The sequence below is a fragment of the Erpetoichthys calabaricus genome, chromosome 13, assembly GCF_900747795.2.
Source record: "Erpetoichthys calabaricus chromosome 13, fErpCal1.3, whole genome shotgun sequence".
Taxonomy (NCBI): Eukaryota; Metazoa; Chordata; class Cladistia; order Polypteriformes; family Polypteridae; genus Erpetoichthys; species Erpetoichthys calabaricus.
Window position 1 is genome coordinate 8,544,193 of NC_041406.2, and position 19,388 is coordinate 8,563,580.

Consider the following 19,388-nt stretch of genomic DNA (forward strand, 5'->3'; position numbering starts at 1 on the left):
TTAAAGGACTGAAAAATAAAACTCAATGAATAAATTTGCCCAAAATGAAAATGAAAACAGCTGCTTAGTCCATTAGATTGTAAGTAATTGTAAAAAAAGTTAAAAAAGATAAAAAGTTACCGGAGAGCAGCGGCGACCAGTCATGCCAACATTTGCTCAACTGGAAGTTGACGTTTTGGAGCACTGCACTTTATTTGAACACTTTGCTTTGGTTTGGTTTTGTTTTTAATAAGAGCACTGTTTGCACTTTCCACCTTCCTTTTGCTTCGTTTTGGTGTCATCACATTACTGACAGCTCGGTAGGAAAGGAAAGTGGGAGCATGGAGCAAGAACCCTCATCGTCACTACTCCATGCAGACAATCGGGTGCTGGATATTTGCAGTATGCACCATGATGGACAGTGTTAATCACCATGCACTACTGTGCGACTTAAGCTACTGTATGAATAGGTTAACTATACAGTGATCCCTCGCTATATCGCGCTTTGACTTTCGCGGCTTCACTCCATTGCGGATTTTAAATGTAAGCATATCTAAATATATATCCCGGATTTTTTGCTGGTTCGTGGATTTCTGTGGACAATGGGTCTTTTAATTTCTGGTACATGCTTCCTCAGTTGGTTTGCCCAGTGGATTTCATACAAGGGACGCTATTGGCAGATAGCTGAGAAGCTACCCAACCAAAGCACATATTATGTATTAAATAAAACTCCTCAATGATATACGATATGCTTCCCACGCGGTGCTTCGCATACTTGAAAGCCTGAACAGCACGTATTGATTTTTGATTGTTTGCTTTTCTCACTCCCTCTGACATTCTCTGCTCCTGACGGAGGAGGTGTGAGCAGAGGGGCTGTTCGCACACTGGCCTAGAGGATACGGACGCTCCTCTAAAAAATGCTGAAAGACTACCTTCACATTGCTCCCTTCCTTGCAGCTGCTTTGTCCGGCGGTGCTTCCCATACTTAAAAGCCTGAACAGCCCTACTGATTTTTGATTTGTTTGCTTTTCTCTCTCTCTCTGACATTCTCTGCTCCTGACGCACACTCCTTTGAAGAGGAAGATATGTTTGCATTCTTTTAATTGTGAGACGGAACTGTCATCTCTGTCTTGTCATGGAGCACAGTTTAAACTTTTGACTAAAGGGTGTTATTTCATGTCTAGAGGGCTCTAATAATGTTAAAAAACGTATTTAGAAGGCCGTAAACAGGTTTTCTATGCTCTAACTGCGAAAATATTCAATTTATACATAAAGAATCCTACTTTGCGGAAATTAATTTATTGCGGTAGAGTCTGGAACGGATTAACCGTGATAAACGAGGGTTTACTGTACTTCAACTACATATCACAACCTTTTTTAATTAACTACATTTACACTTAGAGCCTTATGACTGCTCAACTGTCTTAAAGCTACTGAAAATTATGGAGGTATGGATGATAAAAATAAAATTTTTTTTAGCATATTTTATTTTACATTCTGTAGATTGTTTTGTATTAATCTATTGATGCCATTGGTCAATGGCAAGTGTGGCTTTTTAGCTAAACATGAGGGGAATCCTGATATATAAAATAAAACAAGTATTTATTTAAGATTAAAATAGCAGAAATAAAGCAATATTTGAAAGACTGGATGATAACTTTATCAACTCAAAATTTTATAAACTACTGTAAACATCAGAAGGAATAAGTGCTGACATTAAAAGAATCCTTGAAACATTCCTATCAAAGTGGTTTTTGAACTGTTCAGTTTTTGACCCTCACCCCCTCACTCTCCCCTTGTGTTAAATTTAAGGGGCTATTTTCCCCAAAATTTCAAAAATGAATCTCAAGTCCTTTTTAACAGTAAGACCGTACAACACTTTGAAGAAGGTCTTAACTTGTTAATTAGTAATGGACGAGCCATCCATTAGAAACACACAAAAGCCTCACTTACACTGAAACAGATCCTAGTGAACTACAGAATCCTGAAGGGTAACACACTTTGTGCATCATAGGTTCAAAAATAAAAAAGAGTGTGTGATATGCTGCTGTATTAGAAAATAATCAGTACCAAATTATTAAATAGTCACTATTCATAGTTATTAAAAGTATAACATAATCTATTACAGCTAGCAACCAAAAGAAGTAACTATGATGACTGAATGGCCACATGCATGTGTCAAAGTTACAATGTACAAAACAAACCTTTCAGGCCCTTAACAGCTTCAGGATTCTGCTGTGAGAGACGACTCAAACTGTGCAACTGGCTACATTTGTGGGCAAGTGCCCAGCTCCGCTGCCACCTATGAGAAGAAAAAATATATTCTATAACAGTTCTAGTTATCCTATTTTATTTTAGCATAAAAAAGGCGGAAACAATGTCAAAATATATATACACTATACAGTGATCCCCCGCCTATCCCGGAAGTTACATTCCAGACCAATCAGCGATAGGTGAAAATCTGCGATATAGAAAGACCATATAAATAAACATTTTTTTTTATAGTTTAAGCCTTAAAATACCCATCCCACACGCTTTAAACACATGTAAACTTATTAAAACACACTTTGTAAACACATATGATATGTGGATGTCGGGCTAAGGATATGAGTAACATAATAATAATAATATGTAATGTATATATACACATCTCTCTCTCTGAATATGTAATGGAATATGTAAAAATAAAAACATTTTAAGCTCAGTATGGGTACTCACCAGTGAAGTATACACTCCATAACTTGAAAGATGATGATGTATTAGCTGTGCAGTACATGATGAAGTACGTACAGTGCATCCGGAAAGTATTCACAGCGCTTCATCACTTTTTCCACATTTTGTTATGTTACAGCCTTATTCCAAAATGGATTAAATTCATTTTTTTCCACAGAATTCTACGCACAACATCCCATAATGACAACGTGAAAAAAGTTTACTTGAGGTTTTTGCAAATTTATTAAAAATAAAAAAACTGAGAAAGCGCATGTACATAAGTATCCACATTCTTTGCTCAATACTTTGTCGATGCACCTTTGGCAGCAATTACAGCCTCAAGTCTTGTTGAAAATGATGCCACAAGCTTGGCACACCTATCCTTGGCCGGTTTCGCCCATTCCTCTTTGCAGCACCTCTCAAGCTCCATCAGGTTGGATGGGAAGCGTCGGTGCACAGCCATTTTAAGATCTCTCCAGAGATGTTCAATCAGAGTCAAGTCTGGGCTCTGGCTGGGCCACTCAAAGACATTCACAGAGTTGTCCTGAAGCCACTCCTTTGATATCCTGGCTGTGTGCTTAGGGTCGTTGTCCTGCTGAAAGATGAACCGTCGCCCCAGTCTGAGGTCAAGAGCGCTCTGGAGTAGGTTTTCATCCAGGATGTCTCTGTACATTGCTGCAGTCATCTTTCCCTTTATCCTGACTAGTCTCCCAGTCCCTGCCACTGAAAAACATCCCCACAGCATGATGCTGCCACCACCATGCTTCACTGTAGGGATGGTATTGGCCTGGTGATGAACGGTGCCTGGTTTCCTCCATATGTGACGCCTGGCATTCACACCAAAGAGTTCAATCTTTGTCTCATCAGACCAGAGAATTTTCTTTCTCATGGTCTGAGAGTCCTTCAGGTGCCTTTTGGCAAACTCCAGGTGGGCTGCCATGTGCCTTTTACTAAGGAGTGGCTTCCATCTGGCCACTCTACCATACAGACCTGATTGGTTGATTGCTGCAGAGATGGTTGTCCTTCTGGAAGGTTCTCCTCTCTCCACAGAGGACCTCTGGAGCTCTGACAGAGTGGCCATCGGGTTCATGGTCACCTCCCTGACTAAGGCCCTTCTCCCCTGATCGCTCAGTTTAGATGGCTGACCAGCTCTAGGAAGAGTCCTGGTGGTTTCGAACTTCTTCCACTTACGGATGATGGAGGCCACTGTGCTCATTGGGACCTTCAAAGCAGCAGAAATTTTTCTGTAACCTTCCCCAGATTTGTGCCTCGAGACAATCCTGTCTCGGAGGTCTACAGACAATTCCTTTGACTTCATGCTTGGTTTGTGCTCTGACATGAACTGTCAACTGTGGGACCTTCTATAGACAGGTGTGTGCCTTTCCAAATCATGTCCAGTCAACTGAATTTACCACAGGTGGACTCCAATGAAGCTGCAGAAACATCTCAAGGATGATCAGGGGAAACAGGATGCACCTGAGCTCAATTTGGAGCTTCATGGCAAAGGCTGTGAATACTTATGTACATGTGCTTTCTCAATTTTTTCATTTTTAATAAATTTGCAAAAACCTCAAGTAAACTTTTTTCATGTTATCATTATGGGGTGTTGTGTGTAGAATTCTGAGGAAAAAAATGAATTTAATCCATTTTGGAATAAGGCTGTGACATAACAAAATGTAGAAACAGTGATGCGCTGGGAATACTTTCCGGATGCACTGTATGTAGGTGATGAAGGTGAGGAGTATGTACTGCGCAGCAAAGCAGAGCATTTACAGCTCTTCTGAAGGCTCACCTTCAGGTAGTTTAGGAGGGGTATCTTCCTGCTGCTGGATGGCAACTTCCGCTGATGGCGTAGGCGTGTTTTCTTTGTTTGTTGGGGTAAGGAACATTGTTATAGGCAGTTGCTGGCATTGCTTCTTCTTTTGGGAGAGGAGGTTTTTATAGACTTCAATGGCTGTATCAATAGTGTTATGAAACTGCAACGCCCGAAGCTTTTCGGGATCCCAATCATCTATCATTGCCTGCAGTTGTTTGGCCGTTCTCACAACTACTGCCAGCCGTTCAAGTGATAGGCCTTTGTCTTCTTCTTTCCCTGGACCCTCTTCTTCCTCCTCCTCACTTGCAACACTTTGTGAGTTCAATCAAATCCTCGTCTGTTAGAGGATCGGACTGTTTATCAATGAGGTCATTAACGTCATCGTGCGTCATGTCATTGAAGCCTTCTCCTCCTAGCAACTTAGCCAGCTTCACTGCCTTGTCCACTGCTGAATGATGAAATTCATCAGGAGAGAACCCTTTGTAGCTGTGGACACATTCTGGCCACAAATCTGCGATATAGTGGGGGCACGATAGCTGAACTGCAATATAGCGGGGGACCACTGTATAGACAAAAGTATTGGGACACACCTCTTAATTACTGAATTCAGGTGTCTCAATCAGACCCATTGCAACTGGTATATAAAATGAGCACCTAGCCGTGCAGTCTCCAGGTACAAAATGGGTCGTTCAGAAGAGCTCAGTGACTTCAAGCGTGGTACTGTTATAGGATGTCACCTTTGCAATAAGACAGTTTGTGAAATTTCATCCCTGCTGGACATTTCACAGTCAACTGTAAGTGGTTTTATTGGAAAGTGTAAGTGTTTAGGAATAACAGCAACTCAGCCACAAAGCGGAAGACCACGTAAAGTCACAGAGTGGGGTCAATGACTGCTAAGGTGCATGATGTGTAAAAGTCACCAACGCTCTGCTGATTCCGTAGCTGAAGAGTTCCAAAGTTTCACTGGCATTAACTGTGCAGCAGCAGGGGCTTCATGGAATGGGTTTCCATGGCTGAGCAACTTCATGTAAGCCTCACATCACCAAGTCAAATGCCAAGCATCATATGGAGCAGTATAACATGTTCAATGGAGTGACGAATGACTCGTTTCTGTTTGGCAGTCAGAGTTTGCTGAATGCTGGGAGAACATTACCTGCCTGACTGCATTGGGCCAACTATGTAGTCTGCGGAGGAGGAGGAGGAGAGATAATGGTGGGGGACTGTTTATCAGGCTTTACTTCCAGTGAAGGGAAATCTTAATTCTTCAGCATACCAAGACATTTTGGACAAGGCAATGCTGACAACTTTGTGTGAACAGTTTGGGGAAAGCCCTTTTCTATTCCAGCATGACTGTGCCCCAGTGCACAAAGCAAGTCCATAAAGACATGGTTGGATGAGTTTGGCGTGTAAGTACTTGACTGGCCCACACAGAGCCTGGACCTCAACCCCATCGAATACCTTTGGGATGAAATGGAATGGAGATTGAGAGACTGGTCTTCTTGTCCAGCATTAGTGCCTGACCTCATAAATGCTCTACAGAATGAATGGGCACAAATTCCCACACTCCAAAATCTTGTGGAAAACCTTCCAAGAAGGATGGAAGCTGTTATAGCTGAAAATGGAGGGGCACCAACACCATATTAAAGTCTATGGATTTGAATGTAATGTTGGTGTAATGGTCAGGTATCCCAATACTTGTGTCAATATACTGTACAGTACAATTACTTGACAGTTAACATGGTAGGTAACAAGAGTACAGCACAGGCATAGCTATGCACTTAGCAGTCACTGTATATCACACATGGAGCATAACGTTTGGCACAAGGCAGATGCCAACCCTGGATAGGGCAATACTCATGCACACATCCATACTTGCATTTACAGGTGGTCAGTGATGTCTCTCCTAACTGGTACGGGAAGCACACAACCCCTGACTTGAGAGGAGAGGGAGCATGTTCCTCCATTTAGGGAAAGAATGCCTGAGAGGCTGCATATGAAGCTTTTTGAGCAACTGCGTGGGTTTCCTCTGGGCGCTCCGGTTTCCTCCCACAGTCCAAAGACATGCAGGTTAGGTGGATTGGCGATTCTAAATTGGCCCTAGTGTGTGCTTGGTATGTTTGTGTGTGTCCTGCGGTGGGTGGGCACCCTGCCCGGGATTGATTCCTGCCTTGTGCCCTGTGTTGGCTGGGATTGGCTCCAGCAGAGCCCCGTGACCCTGTGTTCGGATTCAGCGGGTTGGAAAATGGATGGATGGATGGATGAAGGCTGAACAGGTTGAGGAACAAAAGAAGCTACTGAAGGAAGTTTTATCCGGATCTCCCTGTAGCAAAAGTGGGGTGCTAATTGAACCCAGAAGTGGGACCAGGGTTTGGCTGAAAGTGTCCCTGGCAGAGGGATTAAAAGCTGCCTCATGGCAGACATCTCAATAAGTCAGGAGGAGAGTTTGGGTGAATGCTTTCATGGGAAAAGGAGGAGGCCAAGGTCGAGGTAGAGAGAAAGTCCAGAGGTGAGAAGATAACTATTTAGGCAGGAGACAAGTGGGATAAGCCACCCATCTACAGTAGTGCACTCTGGCTTAGCCTAGAGAGGCTGGAAAAAATGTTGCTTTAATCTGTTTAATTGTACTTTGTGCTCCCCACTGAATGTTTTATTTTTATTAAATGTATTTGTTACACTTAAATTGCACTACAGTTTGACCACAGAGGTCTAGAGAGACTTTCTTAGACTTTCTGGCTTGGGTTTTGTCCTGACCTGCAATGTGAATTATGGGACATTCTGTACACTGTGTGGCAAGCGGCTGGGGGTGGCACCCAGCCAGGATGCCCGGAAGGACTGGAGGAGGGATTACGCCTCCTCCAGACCACGAGGGGGTGACCGCACTGGTGGCTTTGGGGACCACAGGAACAAAGCTTAGAAGCTCAACCCTATAGGGGCCCGTGGTCACCGCCAGAGGGCACCCCAATGCCTGAGGAGCCCTGGCCCTCAGCACTTCTGCCACACCCGGAAGTGCTGGGGGGAAGAAGACCAGGGACACCCGGAGTGCTTCCGGGTGCGCAGCCAGTATACTTTGGGAGTGCCGGCGGATGCTAATTGGGAAGCACCTGGAGCACATCCGGGTGGGGATAAAAGGGGCCGCCTCTACCCATTCGATGGCTTGAGTCGGGAGGAAGAGAGACGGAGCTCAGGAGGAGAGGCGGCCTGAAGAAACAGAGGCATTGGAAGGGCCCGGACTTTGGGGAAGTTCTGGGGTTGTGTGTGGCACTTTATTATTGTAAATATGAGCGGTGTAAATAAACATGTGTTGGGTGATGAACCATCGGTGTCCGGGCCATATTCCACAACTGGTACACGTGTGCCTCTCTTAATGATGTCTAATCAATTCAGTTTTCTACTGGTGCGCTCCAATCAAGTTCTAGACACATCTCAGGGAAAATGAAACCAAACAGGATGCGCCTGTGCACAATTTTGAATGACAGAGCAAAGGACCTGAATACGTTTAAGGAAGGAGAGATTTCACTTTTTGTCTTTTTAATACATTTGCAAACCTTTCTGCAAACATGTTATTGCTTGGTCAATATGGGATGCTGAGTGTAGAGTGATAGGTACAAATGACAAATGTATCCACTTCAAATTAAATTTCCAACATAATAAAGTTTCTGAATAGTTTGGATATTTTCTGAACCCACTGGAACTCTACTTGATTTACCAGTGCTTAAAATTATTTCCAAATTTTTCAAAAGAAATGCAGAATTTGAATACAATGAGCACCCAGGTTACATTAAATTCAAGTGATATCAAAATGATGCAAATATGCCTCTTGATCCTGATCCACTTAAATGACTTTTGAACGGAGATTAAACATGGAGTAATATGAAAACCAAGTGGGCAATTTATTCAGGATTCCACAACTTCCTCAATCACACTAAGTTTTGTCCATCTTCTAAACTCACGTTTTCCTGAGCAGGATTGTGGGGAAGCCACAGCCTATCACAGTCAGCATCGGACACAAGGCAGAAGCAACCCCTGGACAGGGCGTCAGCCCATCACAGGGTGAAAACACACACACAAAACAACGGCCAATTTAGCATCGCCAACCCACCTAACCTGCATGTCTTTGGACTGTGGGAGAAAAACGGAGCACCTACAGGGAGAACACACAAACTCCACACAGGGAGTTACCAGGATGTGGATCCTGGTCTCCTTGTTGGAAGACAGAAGTAATACCACTGCACCACCCCTCACACTGAGTTATACAAGTTATCTTATTCTAGTGTATAATACGCTACTGTGGCTGTCCATTTGTCTGTCCAGGATTTTGAATCACCTGTAGCTCACAAACTGTTTGACCTGAAATTTGGTACACATATAATACGTGACGTCTACTATCCGCTTTCAGGGTGAAGATTGACCTTCAAGGTCAACAGTCAACCCAGGAAGGTCAAGGTATAAAATCAAATAAACTGTAGCTTGAAATTTGGTGCACATGTACTACGCTGAAACGCTTTTTATTTTTAATTTATTTTATTGTAGAATCAACTCTCGGCATCGGCCAGCAGGGCGGCGCATGCATACAGGCTCCACTCTCATTCCCTACCATCTTCACCGTCACTTCCCCTACCTCTTCATATCTTAAATCATTCTAGAGGCAGATTGAAGACTTAAGTGCCAGCTTAAGTGAAAAATTAAGGAAAACGTACTAAGTAATTGCAACAGAAACACTGACTTAATCAGTTTTAACGCAAAAAGACGCCGATGAAAGAAGAGAAGAAGCGGGCCACTAGGGTGGAGAAGAGAAGAGCTGCTCAGGAAACACCAAGAGCATCAACCTCTGAGCAAACAAATGGTAAACGCACAGAGAAAGAAAGAGGAGGAAAACTAGGAACGCTCACGTCAAGTGTACTCACTACATGTTATTACAGCAGTGCACCGTTACTGGTCTTTATATATAATACACTAACATGGCTGTGCATTTTTCTGTGCAGGATTTTAAATCGCCTGTAGCTCACAAACCGTTTGAACTATTGACCTGAAATTTGTTACACATATACTACGTGACGTCTACTACCGCTTCCGTGGTGATGATTGACCTCCAAGGTTATTCCCCTTTTTATTTTATTGTAGAATCAACTCTCGGCAGCAGGGTGGCCATGCAGCGCATGTGTATGGGCGCCGCTGTCATCCCTACCACTTTCACCGTCACTTCCCCTACCCTCTTCATATCTTAAATCATTCTTGAGGCAGATTGAAGACTTGAGTGCCAGCTTAAGTGAAAAATTAAGGAAAACGTACTAAGTAATTGCAACACAAACACTGACTTAATCAGTTTTAACGCAAAAAGACGCAGATGAAAGAAGGGAAGAAGTGGGCTGCTAGGGTGCAGAAAAGAAGAGCTGCTCACGAAGCAGCAAGAGCATCAACCTCTGAGTAAATGAATGGTAAGCGTACAGAGAAAGAGGAGGAAAACTAGGAAGAGACAACACTCAACATTTATGACAGTGACGCAGAGCGAAAGAGAATTGCTTGACTAACTGGGAGCAAAGAACAGACTATACAATGATGGCAGGCCAATAGCGAGTGAAAGAGAATCGCAAGAGCAAATGAGACTGAGGAAGAGGCTAATCGACGTCGGCAATTGGTGGTCAAATGTGCCAGAATTGCAAAGGAAAATGAGACAGAACAAAATGCCATCCAGCGACGATAAAGAGACGCCGACGGTATGAGAATAGCTAGAACACTCCCAGTCAAGTGTATTCACTGCACGATAGTGCGCCGTTACTGGTATGTGCTATACATAAGGTAAACAACTTAACTCCTGCCACAACTTGTCTCACACCTGAGTATCAACCCATTTTAACAATTTTCTACAGATTTTAAATTAAGGGCTGTTTAAAAAAATGTTGCATTAGCAATATACGCTACCTTTGCAGAGCTCTGAAAATAAAAGCTGAAGATACTACAGTTGTGGCCAGAATTTTTGAGAATGACACAAATATTAATTTTCACAAAGTCTGCTGCCTCAGTCTTCATGATGCCAGTTTGCGTTTACTCCAGAATGTTCTGAAGAGTGAACAGATGAATTGCAATTAATTTCCTCTTTGCCATGAAAATGAACTTGATCCTGAAAAAAACATTTCCATTGCCATTGTGAAGAAGGCTTCAAGGCGCCCATGAAATCCAGCAAGCATCAGAGGACCGTCTCTTAAAGCTGATTGAGCTCTGAGCACCACCAGGGCAGAGCTTGCTCAGGAATGGCAGCAGGCAGGTGTGAGGGAGGCGAAGACTTTTGGAGGATGGCCTGGTGGGTGTCAAGAAGGTGTCGCAGGTGGCCAGGATTATTACCTGGCCGGAACGCCAGAAAGGACCGGAAGGGTAGTAGGAATAGCTTCCGGGCCACGAGAGCACAGCCGCCATGGAGCAGGAGAGGACCACGGGAAAGGATAAAGACCTGTCGGACTTGTTGGGACCCGTGGCCACCACCTGGGGGCGCTTTACACCTCGTGGGACCCGGATATTGTTACTTCCGCCACACTCGGCAAGATGGTGGAGGAATCTGCCAGGGACGCCCGGAGCGTTTCCAGGGCAAAGGGCAGCACTTCTGCCACACCAGGAAGTGCTGCCGGATGGACGTCATCAGCCACCTGGAGCACATCCGGGCAGGAATAAAAGGGGCCACCTCCTTACAGTCATTGAGCCAGAGTCGGGAGTGGGAATAGGACGAAGCTCCCTGGAGGAGGATAAAGAAAGAGAAATATTGGGGTGATTATTGCTGAGTGCATTGTGTGGAGTGTTGGAATTGTTTATTTATGGAAAATAAACGTGCGTGTTTTATAAAGAAGTGGTCTCCGACTGGTGGTGTCCGGGCAACTATCACAAAGGTCAGAAAAGACGCCAAGAAAAACATCAGGGACAGAATGATATTCTGGGATTGGACTGCAGGGGGAAAAGTAATTTTCTCTGATGAATCCCCTTTCCGATTGTTTGGGGCATCCAGAAAAAAGAAGAGGTGAGCTGCGCTATCATCAGTCCTGTGTCATGCCAACAGTAAAGCATCCTGAGACCATTCAGGTATGGGGTTGCTTCTCAGCCAAGGCAGTGGTCTCACTCACAATTGTGACTAAGATGATGAATAAAGAATGGGACCAAAACATCATCTGAGAGCAACTTCTAACAACCATCCAAGAACAGTTTGGTGACCCACAATGCCTTTTCCAGCAAGATGGAGCACCAGGCCATAAGGCAAAAGTGAGAACGAAGTGGCTTGGGGAACAAAACATTGAAATTTGGGGTCCATGGCCAAGAAACTCCCCAGACCTTAATCTCATTGAGAACTTGTGGTCAATCCTCAAGAGGCAGGGGGACAAACAAAAACCCCCAAATTCTGACAAACTCCAAGCATTGATTCTGCAAGAATGGGCTGCTGCCATCACTCAGGATTTGGCCCAGACGTTGATGGACAGACAGCATGCCAGGGTGAATTGCAGAGTTCTTGAAAAAGAAAGAAGGACTAACACTGCAAATATGGACTCTTTGCATAAACTTCATGTCATTGTCAATAAAATCATTTGAAACTTATGAAATGCTTATAGTTCTACTTCAGTATCCCAAAGACACATCTGATAAAAAGATCTAAAAACACTGAAGCAGCAAACTTTGTGAAAACCAACACTTGTGTCATTCTCAAAACTTTTGGCCACGACTGTACATCTGTGGCTTAAAAAAACGTGAACGTAAACACCAAATGTATAATCCCTGTAATAATTTGTGTATGATCCACACACATCTTAGACAAGTTATTTTTCATTTAAACAGGTTCAGAAAATACAACACAATTAAAAATGAATGTGATGAAGCACAATATAGCAAAAAATAGTTCTTTTGAAAGTAAAAGAGGAGAGTGATACAAGCATTACTCACTACCTTATATCAGAAAGTCCAAGGTGATGGCAGAGGTCTTTTTTTAGTCTTTTAAGTTCCAATCGGAGGGACAGGCTTTCCTTCTGCTTCTTTGTTGCTTGGGCTTCATTTCTGATTAACCATAAACTTAACAGTTTGAGATAAAATAAAAAAATTTAAAAAATAACAAAAGACTTCATGAGAAGCATCAAGAGGTAATTGTTCAAAAGAGTATTGAAATATTCAAAATAAATTTGAGTTGCTCAAAGAAATTTGCTATAACATTCTGACTAACAGTACTGGACAAGGCAAGTCCCTCTGATCAAATGTGAACCATGTCAAAGACACTTTGAAAAAAGAAGACCCAAAAAAGTACATACAGTACATAGTTAGTACTTTGTTCAAACCCCCAAGTTAGCTTTTACTGAAGCTCATGAAGTTATCGGCTAACTAACACACTAACTTCAGGCTAAGATTCATTTAACAAGAGAGAAGAACAACATATGGTCAAGATCTCTGGATAAGAGAACTGTCCAAAAACTGAAGATAAGGTGGATCAATGTATGGATCACTTCTGGTGTGCTTTATGAACCTAAAGGAAAATGGCAGCCAAGAGTATTTAACACAGCCAGCACTACGCAGCGTTCTTATTTCGCTTTTCACTCACTTACTCACACTAACAGATAATTTCTGCTTAACACCACAAGGGCACAGAATTGTGCTTCTATATTGGGAACTTGGCCAAAATGAGTAAAGTGCAACTGTGATGCCAAGCCTGGTATTGGGTGAGGGGAGGGGGATTATAAAATGCACACATAAATTTAATTTAAAATTGATCCTGAGGTTCCAAGATTCCCACCTGTTACCACTCTAATCCCCGGCATCTGCTCAACCGAATTCCTAAAGCTACAATGTGAATGTTACTCTAATGGCACGTCTTGGGAAAATATCAGAGAACAAGACTTGAATTCAGTTAGTTGTTAAAGATCGGAAAAATAGTGCTTATTGTTGAGAATAATGAAAAGATTCACATATAATTTTTGAAAATAAACGGAGGCCATTTTACTCATTCTAACATACTAGTAAGCCCGCGATTCGCTAGCGAATCGGAAATCCAAGAATGGCAATCAGTTTCTGTTCCGTCCGATATCTGGATGGATGACATATCATGGAGGGTGGGTGCGTCTGGGGAACTGTCATTCAACTACATAAGCATATCTGTAGTAAAGTGGTCTCGTTTTGTGGAGACGTGATTCCGTTGCTTGTGCTGACACCGACTGCTGGCAGAGTGGAGCACAACAGGTTCAGTTTACAGGCTGTGGTGTTCATGTGCCAGCCACTGAGTGTGGGAAGCCGCTGGGTTAGAGTCTGTGACCATTATGTGATCTATATTACTGGCACAGTGGATTAGAGCAGGTGTAGCTCACAGGTTGTGTTGTTTGGGCGCCACGTACCGACTCTGGGAAGCCGCTGCGTTGTGGGAAGCCGCTGCGTTTGACTCTGGGGCCGCCGCCACGGCGCATTACGTTGTGTTATTTGGGCACCACCTACTGACTCCGGGAAGCCACCACAGTTTGGGAAGTCACTGCGTTTGACTCTGGGGCGGGCGCCACAGCGTTGTGGGACGCTGATGCGTTTGACTCTGGGGCGGGCACCAAAGTGAATGACCGTTATGTGATCTACATTACTGGCACAGTGGATTAGAGCAAGTCTAGTTTACAGGCGGCGGGCTCGTTGCAGTGCGGCAGTGCACGTGAGTCTGTTGCCTTCGCTGACACTGACTGCTTGAACAGGTTGTGTTGTTTGGGGGCCACCTACTGACTCTGGGAAGCCACTGCGTCTGACTGTGGGGTGAGCGCCACAGCGCAATATGCGCCTCGGTGGGAAGCCACTGCGTGAAGACATATCATGGAAGGTATATGCGGTGGTGTGGGCGGTCGCATCCGGGCGGCTGTACAACCCGGTGTGCACGCTTTACCCCAGGTGTAGTTCACAGGTCGTAGTCTCGTTTCTGTGTTTTGTTTGGTTTGAGCTGCGACTCCTTTCGAAAGCGCGTTGTAGGCGCGCGCGTTCACAGTTGGTTTGAGCCGTGACTCCTTTCGCAAGCGCGTTGTAGGCGCGCGCGTTGTCACAGCATGGACCTGTGGTGATTCCGTCCATACTGTAATACAACCTTCGAATCCTCTCGTTTCTTTTTTTGCTCTGTGGCGGGCGGCAGTGCGCGTGCGCCTCGATGTGCCCAGCGCCCTGCGTCCATATGCGGTTTACAACCTTCGGTTAGTAAGATGGATCAAAGGAAAAATGTTAGGGATTTTCTAGGGCAACAAACTGGTTATTTTATGCGTACCTTCTCTAATTAATGGGGCAAATTAACAATTATGTTTTTTTTTTCTTTTCAGTTAACTTTAGAAATACTAATCTAGGCCATTGGGGGACTGAACAATATATTGACTATATTTTGTGTGCCCTATCTAGTATGCATTGAAAACGCTGCACTTCTTCAGATAACACATTTATCTCATCCATCTATTATCCTAACCTACTTATCCAGGGCAGGGTTGCAGGACAGATGCTGCCAATCCCACAAGGCCAATGGACTGTACAGATTATTCCTTGAATTACGTTTTGTCTCTACAATTTCAAAAACCCTCTTCCATTACCTAGTTATTTACCCCCCAAGTCTTATAATAATATACATTACCCGAGCTTGGGCTCCACTTTTTTAGCCAGTTCCAGCTCTTCTTCTGGATCTTTATATCCAGTAAAAGCATAATACGTCTTATCCCATCTAATTGGTCTGTAGAAAGGAACTGAAGTTGCCAATTTGTCCTGCTGCTGCGTGTCACCAGGATGAATGTGATCGGTGGACAAACTGCAGGATTTCAGGACAACCAACACTGTGCTCTGAATGTCAGTGGTCTCTAATGTGAAGTTGACTGTTCTGAAACCTACCAAAGAGAGAGAGAAAGGGGATACGGTGCTAAATGTGTAACTTCAGTTATAATCCACTTTATCACTTGAAGGAATAACATTCATCAATCATAAGTAAATTTAATAAAATTATCCATCATTGGTAATTAGCACATAAAATGTAGTAAAACACTTTGCAAAAATAACATTGATGTAACAGAGAAGGTAGGAAAATGTTAAAATATTACTGATCTTGACCTAGGATTTGAACAAAAACGATTCGGTGAAGCTCACAAACAAATGAGAAACCATCATTTATATCCAAGCCAAAAAAAAAGCCAAGAAATTTAAAATTCAAAATCCACAATTTGTAAGAAAAAGAAAGATAGCTTCCAGAATACTCAATCCTGTTAATTACACATTAACATTAAAGATGAAAATAAATTATTTCATGAAAAACCTCCAGGAGGATTTCAAATATGTAACCATATAATAAATGGCCAGTATTTCTGAGATTTGCAGGTTACTTTTTGAAAATAAAGAATCCGGAAGATCCCCGTTTGACTTCAACTACTCCATGATCACGGCACTGAAGAGTAGTGACATGTGGCCTGTCGGTTAGACTGGCAAGTAAGGATTTCATTGTACACATGATGACCAGTTTAAGCTAATATTCTGGGATATTCCTGGAAAATGGTGGTTGAGGTAATAGCCAGTGGATGGATGATGTATTTTTCCTCCATTTTGACATACAGTGGATTGAGAAAGTATCTTTCACTTTGTGTTGTAGACTTCATTTGAAATGGATAAACTTGCCATTTGTGCTTGTCAATCTACACTCAATAAACCATTACAACAAAGTGAAATATGTTTTCAGAAAGGTTTGCAAATTTATTTATTAAAAATCTTTCATTCATAGTAGTATTCAGACCCTTAATTTAATACTTTACAAGGGGGCTCTGCCCCCTGCTCGCTTCGCTCGAATACCCCCGGTGTTGGGTAACCCGAAATACATTGATGAATGCATGAGATATGTTTGTAGCTCCGTTAGTCGAGCTGTTTGGTTTTGGAGCCGAGACAGTTTTGCTTCCGCGGTTTCAGACGCGTTCAATACGGAGCGTTCGTTTATTCTTATTACAGTTTGGACGTGTGAGGATGACGTACGTTTAAAACGGAGCGTTCATTTATTCTTATTACGCGTTGTAGGCGCCTTCGGCTTTCGTACTAACTCGCGCCTTCCGTACTATTATGCTGTGTATGGTGGACCTTTGTGGACTCCGTACTTTTTCCCCATTTTACTCTGGGGCGGGGGGCTGAATCCTCTTTTTTGTGTGGCTGTGTCGTTACCTATGGGTGCGTTGCCTCATTTCTCATTTACGTTAGTTGGGCTCCTTTGTTGTTGAGCCGTGACGCGTTGTAGGCGCTTATTTACGTTAGTTGAGCTAATATTATACCTCCGGTGCCGTGTGTGTGTTTCATGTGGTAGTTGTTGTAGGCGCATGCGCCCTCCGTACTATCTCGGGTTTGACTATGCTGTGTTTTGTGGACGTTTGGGGACGCCGTACTCTCTCCGGTTTGATTGTGGGGCGGGACGCCGAAGCCTGTTGTGTTTGTTTTGTTTGTGAGTACTCATATTATTGTATTACTGTAATGTGATTCACATATGCTGTGGAGTCCGTATCTCTGGGGCTTCTGTACCATCTCGGGGGTCTGCCTGTGGTGTGTTAGACGCGCGTTGTAGGCGCACGCACCTTCCGTACTATGTCAGGTGTGACTATGCTGTGTAGTGTGGACGGTTTGGGTTCTGTATTGTCTGTGCTCGTTGCTTTATTTCGTACAAGCCCGTTTGGCAGCAAATCCAACTTTGAGTCTCTACAAGCTTTTCGCACCTGGACATGGGCAGTTTATCTCATTCTTTCTGGCAGATCTTCTCAAGCTCTGATAGATTTGATAGGAAGTGTCTGTAAACTGCCATCTTCAGGTCTCTCCACACATGTTCTATGGAGTTTACGGCTGGGCCACTCAAGGACACTCAGAGACTTGTTCCAAAGCCACTCCAGCATTGTATTGGCTATATGCATTGGGTCATTGTCAAGCTGAAAGGTGAACAGTCGCCCCAGTATGTGGTGGTTTTCACTATTAAGCAGGTTTATTTCTATGGACCTCTCTGTATTTGGCTGCATTCATCCTTCCCTCAATTCCGACCAGTCTCCTTGTTCCTGCCGCTGAGAATTCCCCCCATAAAAGTATCACTGTAGGGATGGTATTAGTCAGGTAATACCCAGTGCCTGGTCTTCGACAGACATAGTGCTCTGAATCTGCCCAAAGAGTTACATTTTTGCCTCATCAGACCAAAGAATCTTTTCGTCATACATTCAGTCCATTAAGCTGCCATATGCCTTTAATTTAAGAGTGGTTTCCATTCAGCCACTTTACCATAAACACCCGACTGGAAGACTCTCCCATTTTAGCAGAGAACTTCAGAAGCTCTCTTAGACTGACCACTGGGTTCTTGCTCATCTACCTGACCAAGACCTTTCTTGCCAAACTATTCAATTTGGCCGGACACCCAAACCTGGGAAGAGTCCTAGTGGCTCCAAACAACTTCCATTTCACCATTACTCAGGCCACTCTGCTACTGGAAATCAAGGTCTAGACACATCCCAGTGATAATTAAAGCGAGCAGGAGTACAATGTGGTGTGCCACAGCAAAGGCCCTGAATACTTCAAGGAATGAGAGATTTCAGGTTTTGATTTTTAATAAATTTGCAAACCTTTCTGAAAAAACGTCTTCACTTGGTCATTACGGGTTATACAGTGTATCTTAATGAGCAAAAATAGCAGTGGAAATTAAATGTGCAACACAATAAAATGTGAAGGGGACTGAATACTTTCTGAATGCACTGTATAATGGAAGAAATCATTTTTCAAAATCTACATTAATAACATTTTTCCATTTAGATTAAACAAACACCAACAATAAGACATACAGTACCTCTGTCTGCTGCATCCCGGACATAAAAAGTAAGAGGCATTGGCTTTAGTGATCGGCGTCCTGGCTTTTGGAGACTCTCTAAGTAACCATTTAATCTCTTGAGTGAGTTTTCATTCACTTCCTGCAAAAATAAAGAATTCAATGCTGGATACATTTTAAGGTGTTTGAAGGTAATTCATACTAACTAGGGCTGAAAGAAACTTGAGTAGTTTGATTACTAAAAATCATCGAAGCTTCGTTTAGTCCATATAACTGCACCTCGGTGAGCTCAGCGTGTTTCGCATGGATGATTATTAGTAATCACGCTTACCGTGTGGACACATGATGTGAAGATGTGATTTGATGGGGCCGGATTGCAAAATGGAGAAAGACAGTGAAAACAAATGCAGCGCACTATCCAACGTTGGCTTTTTGTGTATTCCAGCAACATCCACACCATCAGAGTGAATCTTTTCTGCAGCAGGAAACATTGCATCAACGTGCAGAGCGAGCCTCCGTTCTGAGCATGTTGATATGTTCACATTTCTTCATTGCAACCACCACATGCTCCTTTAAAGGTTTACGCACACAAACACACCCCATATCTACCACATCCAGGCCATGCAATCCTCACAGAACTGTTATTTTTTTTTTTGGCATCCCACAAATGCCAGAAAGCCTTCCAGGAAGACAATAAAAGCTTACATTATGCCTGAGATGTAGAAAGGTTGAAATTTGTACTTCTGAAAGTTAAGTTGCACAACATAAAGGCATTTTTTACGTGTTATTATTATTGATTTAAGTCTTAGTTTTAGGCTGTATGTGTACCTTTAAAGAACTTTGTAATTATTAATAACTAGCTGTCCCCCCCCGCCCGCCGCTCTGCCTGTGTAGTAGGGAAACAAGACAAACTTTAAAAATCAATAAACAAACAGATATTGCTAGCTAAGTGGAGGCAAGGTGCGCTCCAACACGTGGCGAGAGGTAGAGCGACTCGAATGGAGGCTGGCGCGTGAGTAAGGAGGGCCCCGCCCCCATCACCTCAGCACACGGAGTCTCTCTTGGATTCGTGCGAATAAATTGGTGCTGTAAAAGAACTATGAT

At 43.3% G+C, this 19,388-nt stretch overlaps 1 protein-coding gene across 1 annotated transcript in view; it reads right to left on the reverse strand.

The window, feature by feature from the left end:
• Nucleotides 1-19,388, reverse strand: part of tcaim (T cell activation inhibitor, mitochondrial) — a 92,593-nt gene that overhangs the window by 53,882 nt on the left and 19,323 nt on the right. Inside the window, exons 3-6 of the mRNA XM_028817931.2 lie at nucleotides 18,306-18,426; nucleotides 15,102-15,348; nucleotides 12,425-12,547; nucleotides 2,184-2,281 (exon numbers count right to left, since the gene is read on the reverse strand). Coding sequence (XP_028673764.2) covers nucleotides 2,184-2,281; nucleotides 12,425-12,547; nucleotides 15,102-15,348; nucleotides 18,306-18,426 — 589 coding nt within the window. The remainder of the gene's footprint in view (nucleotides 1-2,183; nucleotides 2,282-12,424; nucleotides 12,548-15,101; nucleotides 15,349-18,305; nucleotides 18,427-19,388) is intronic.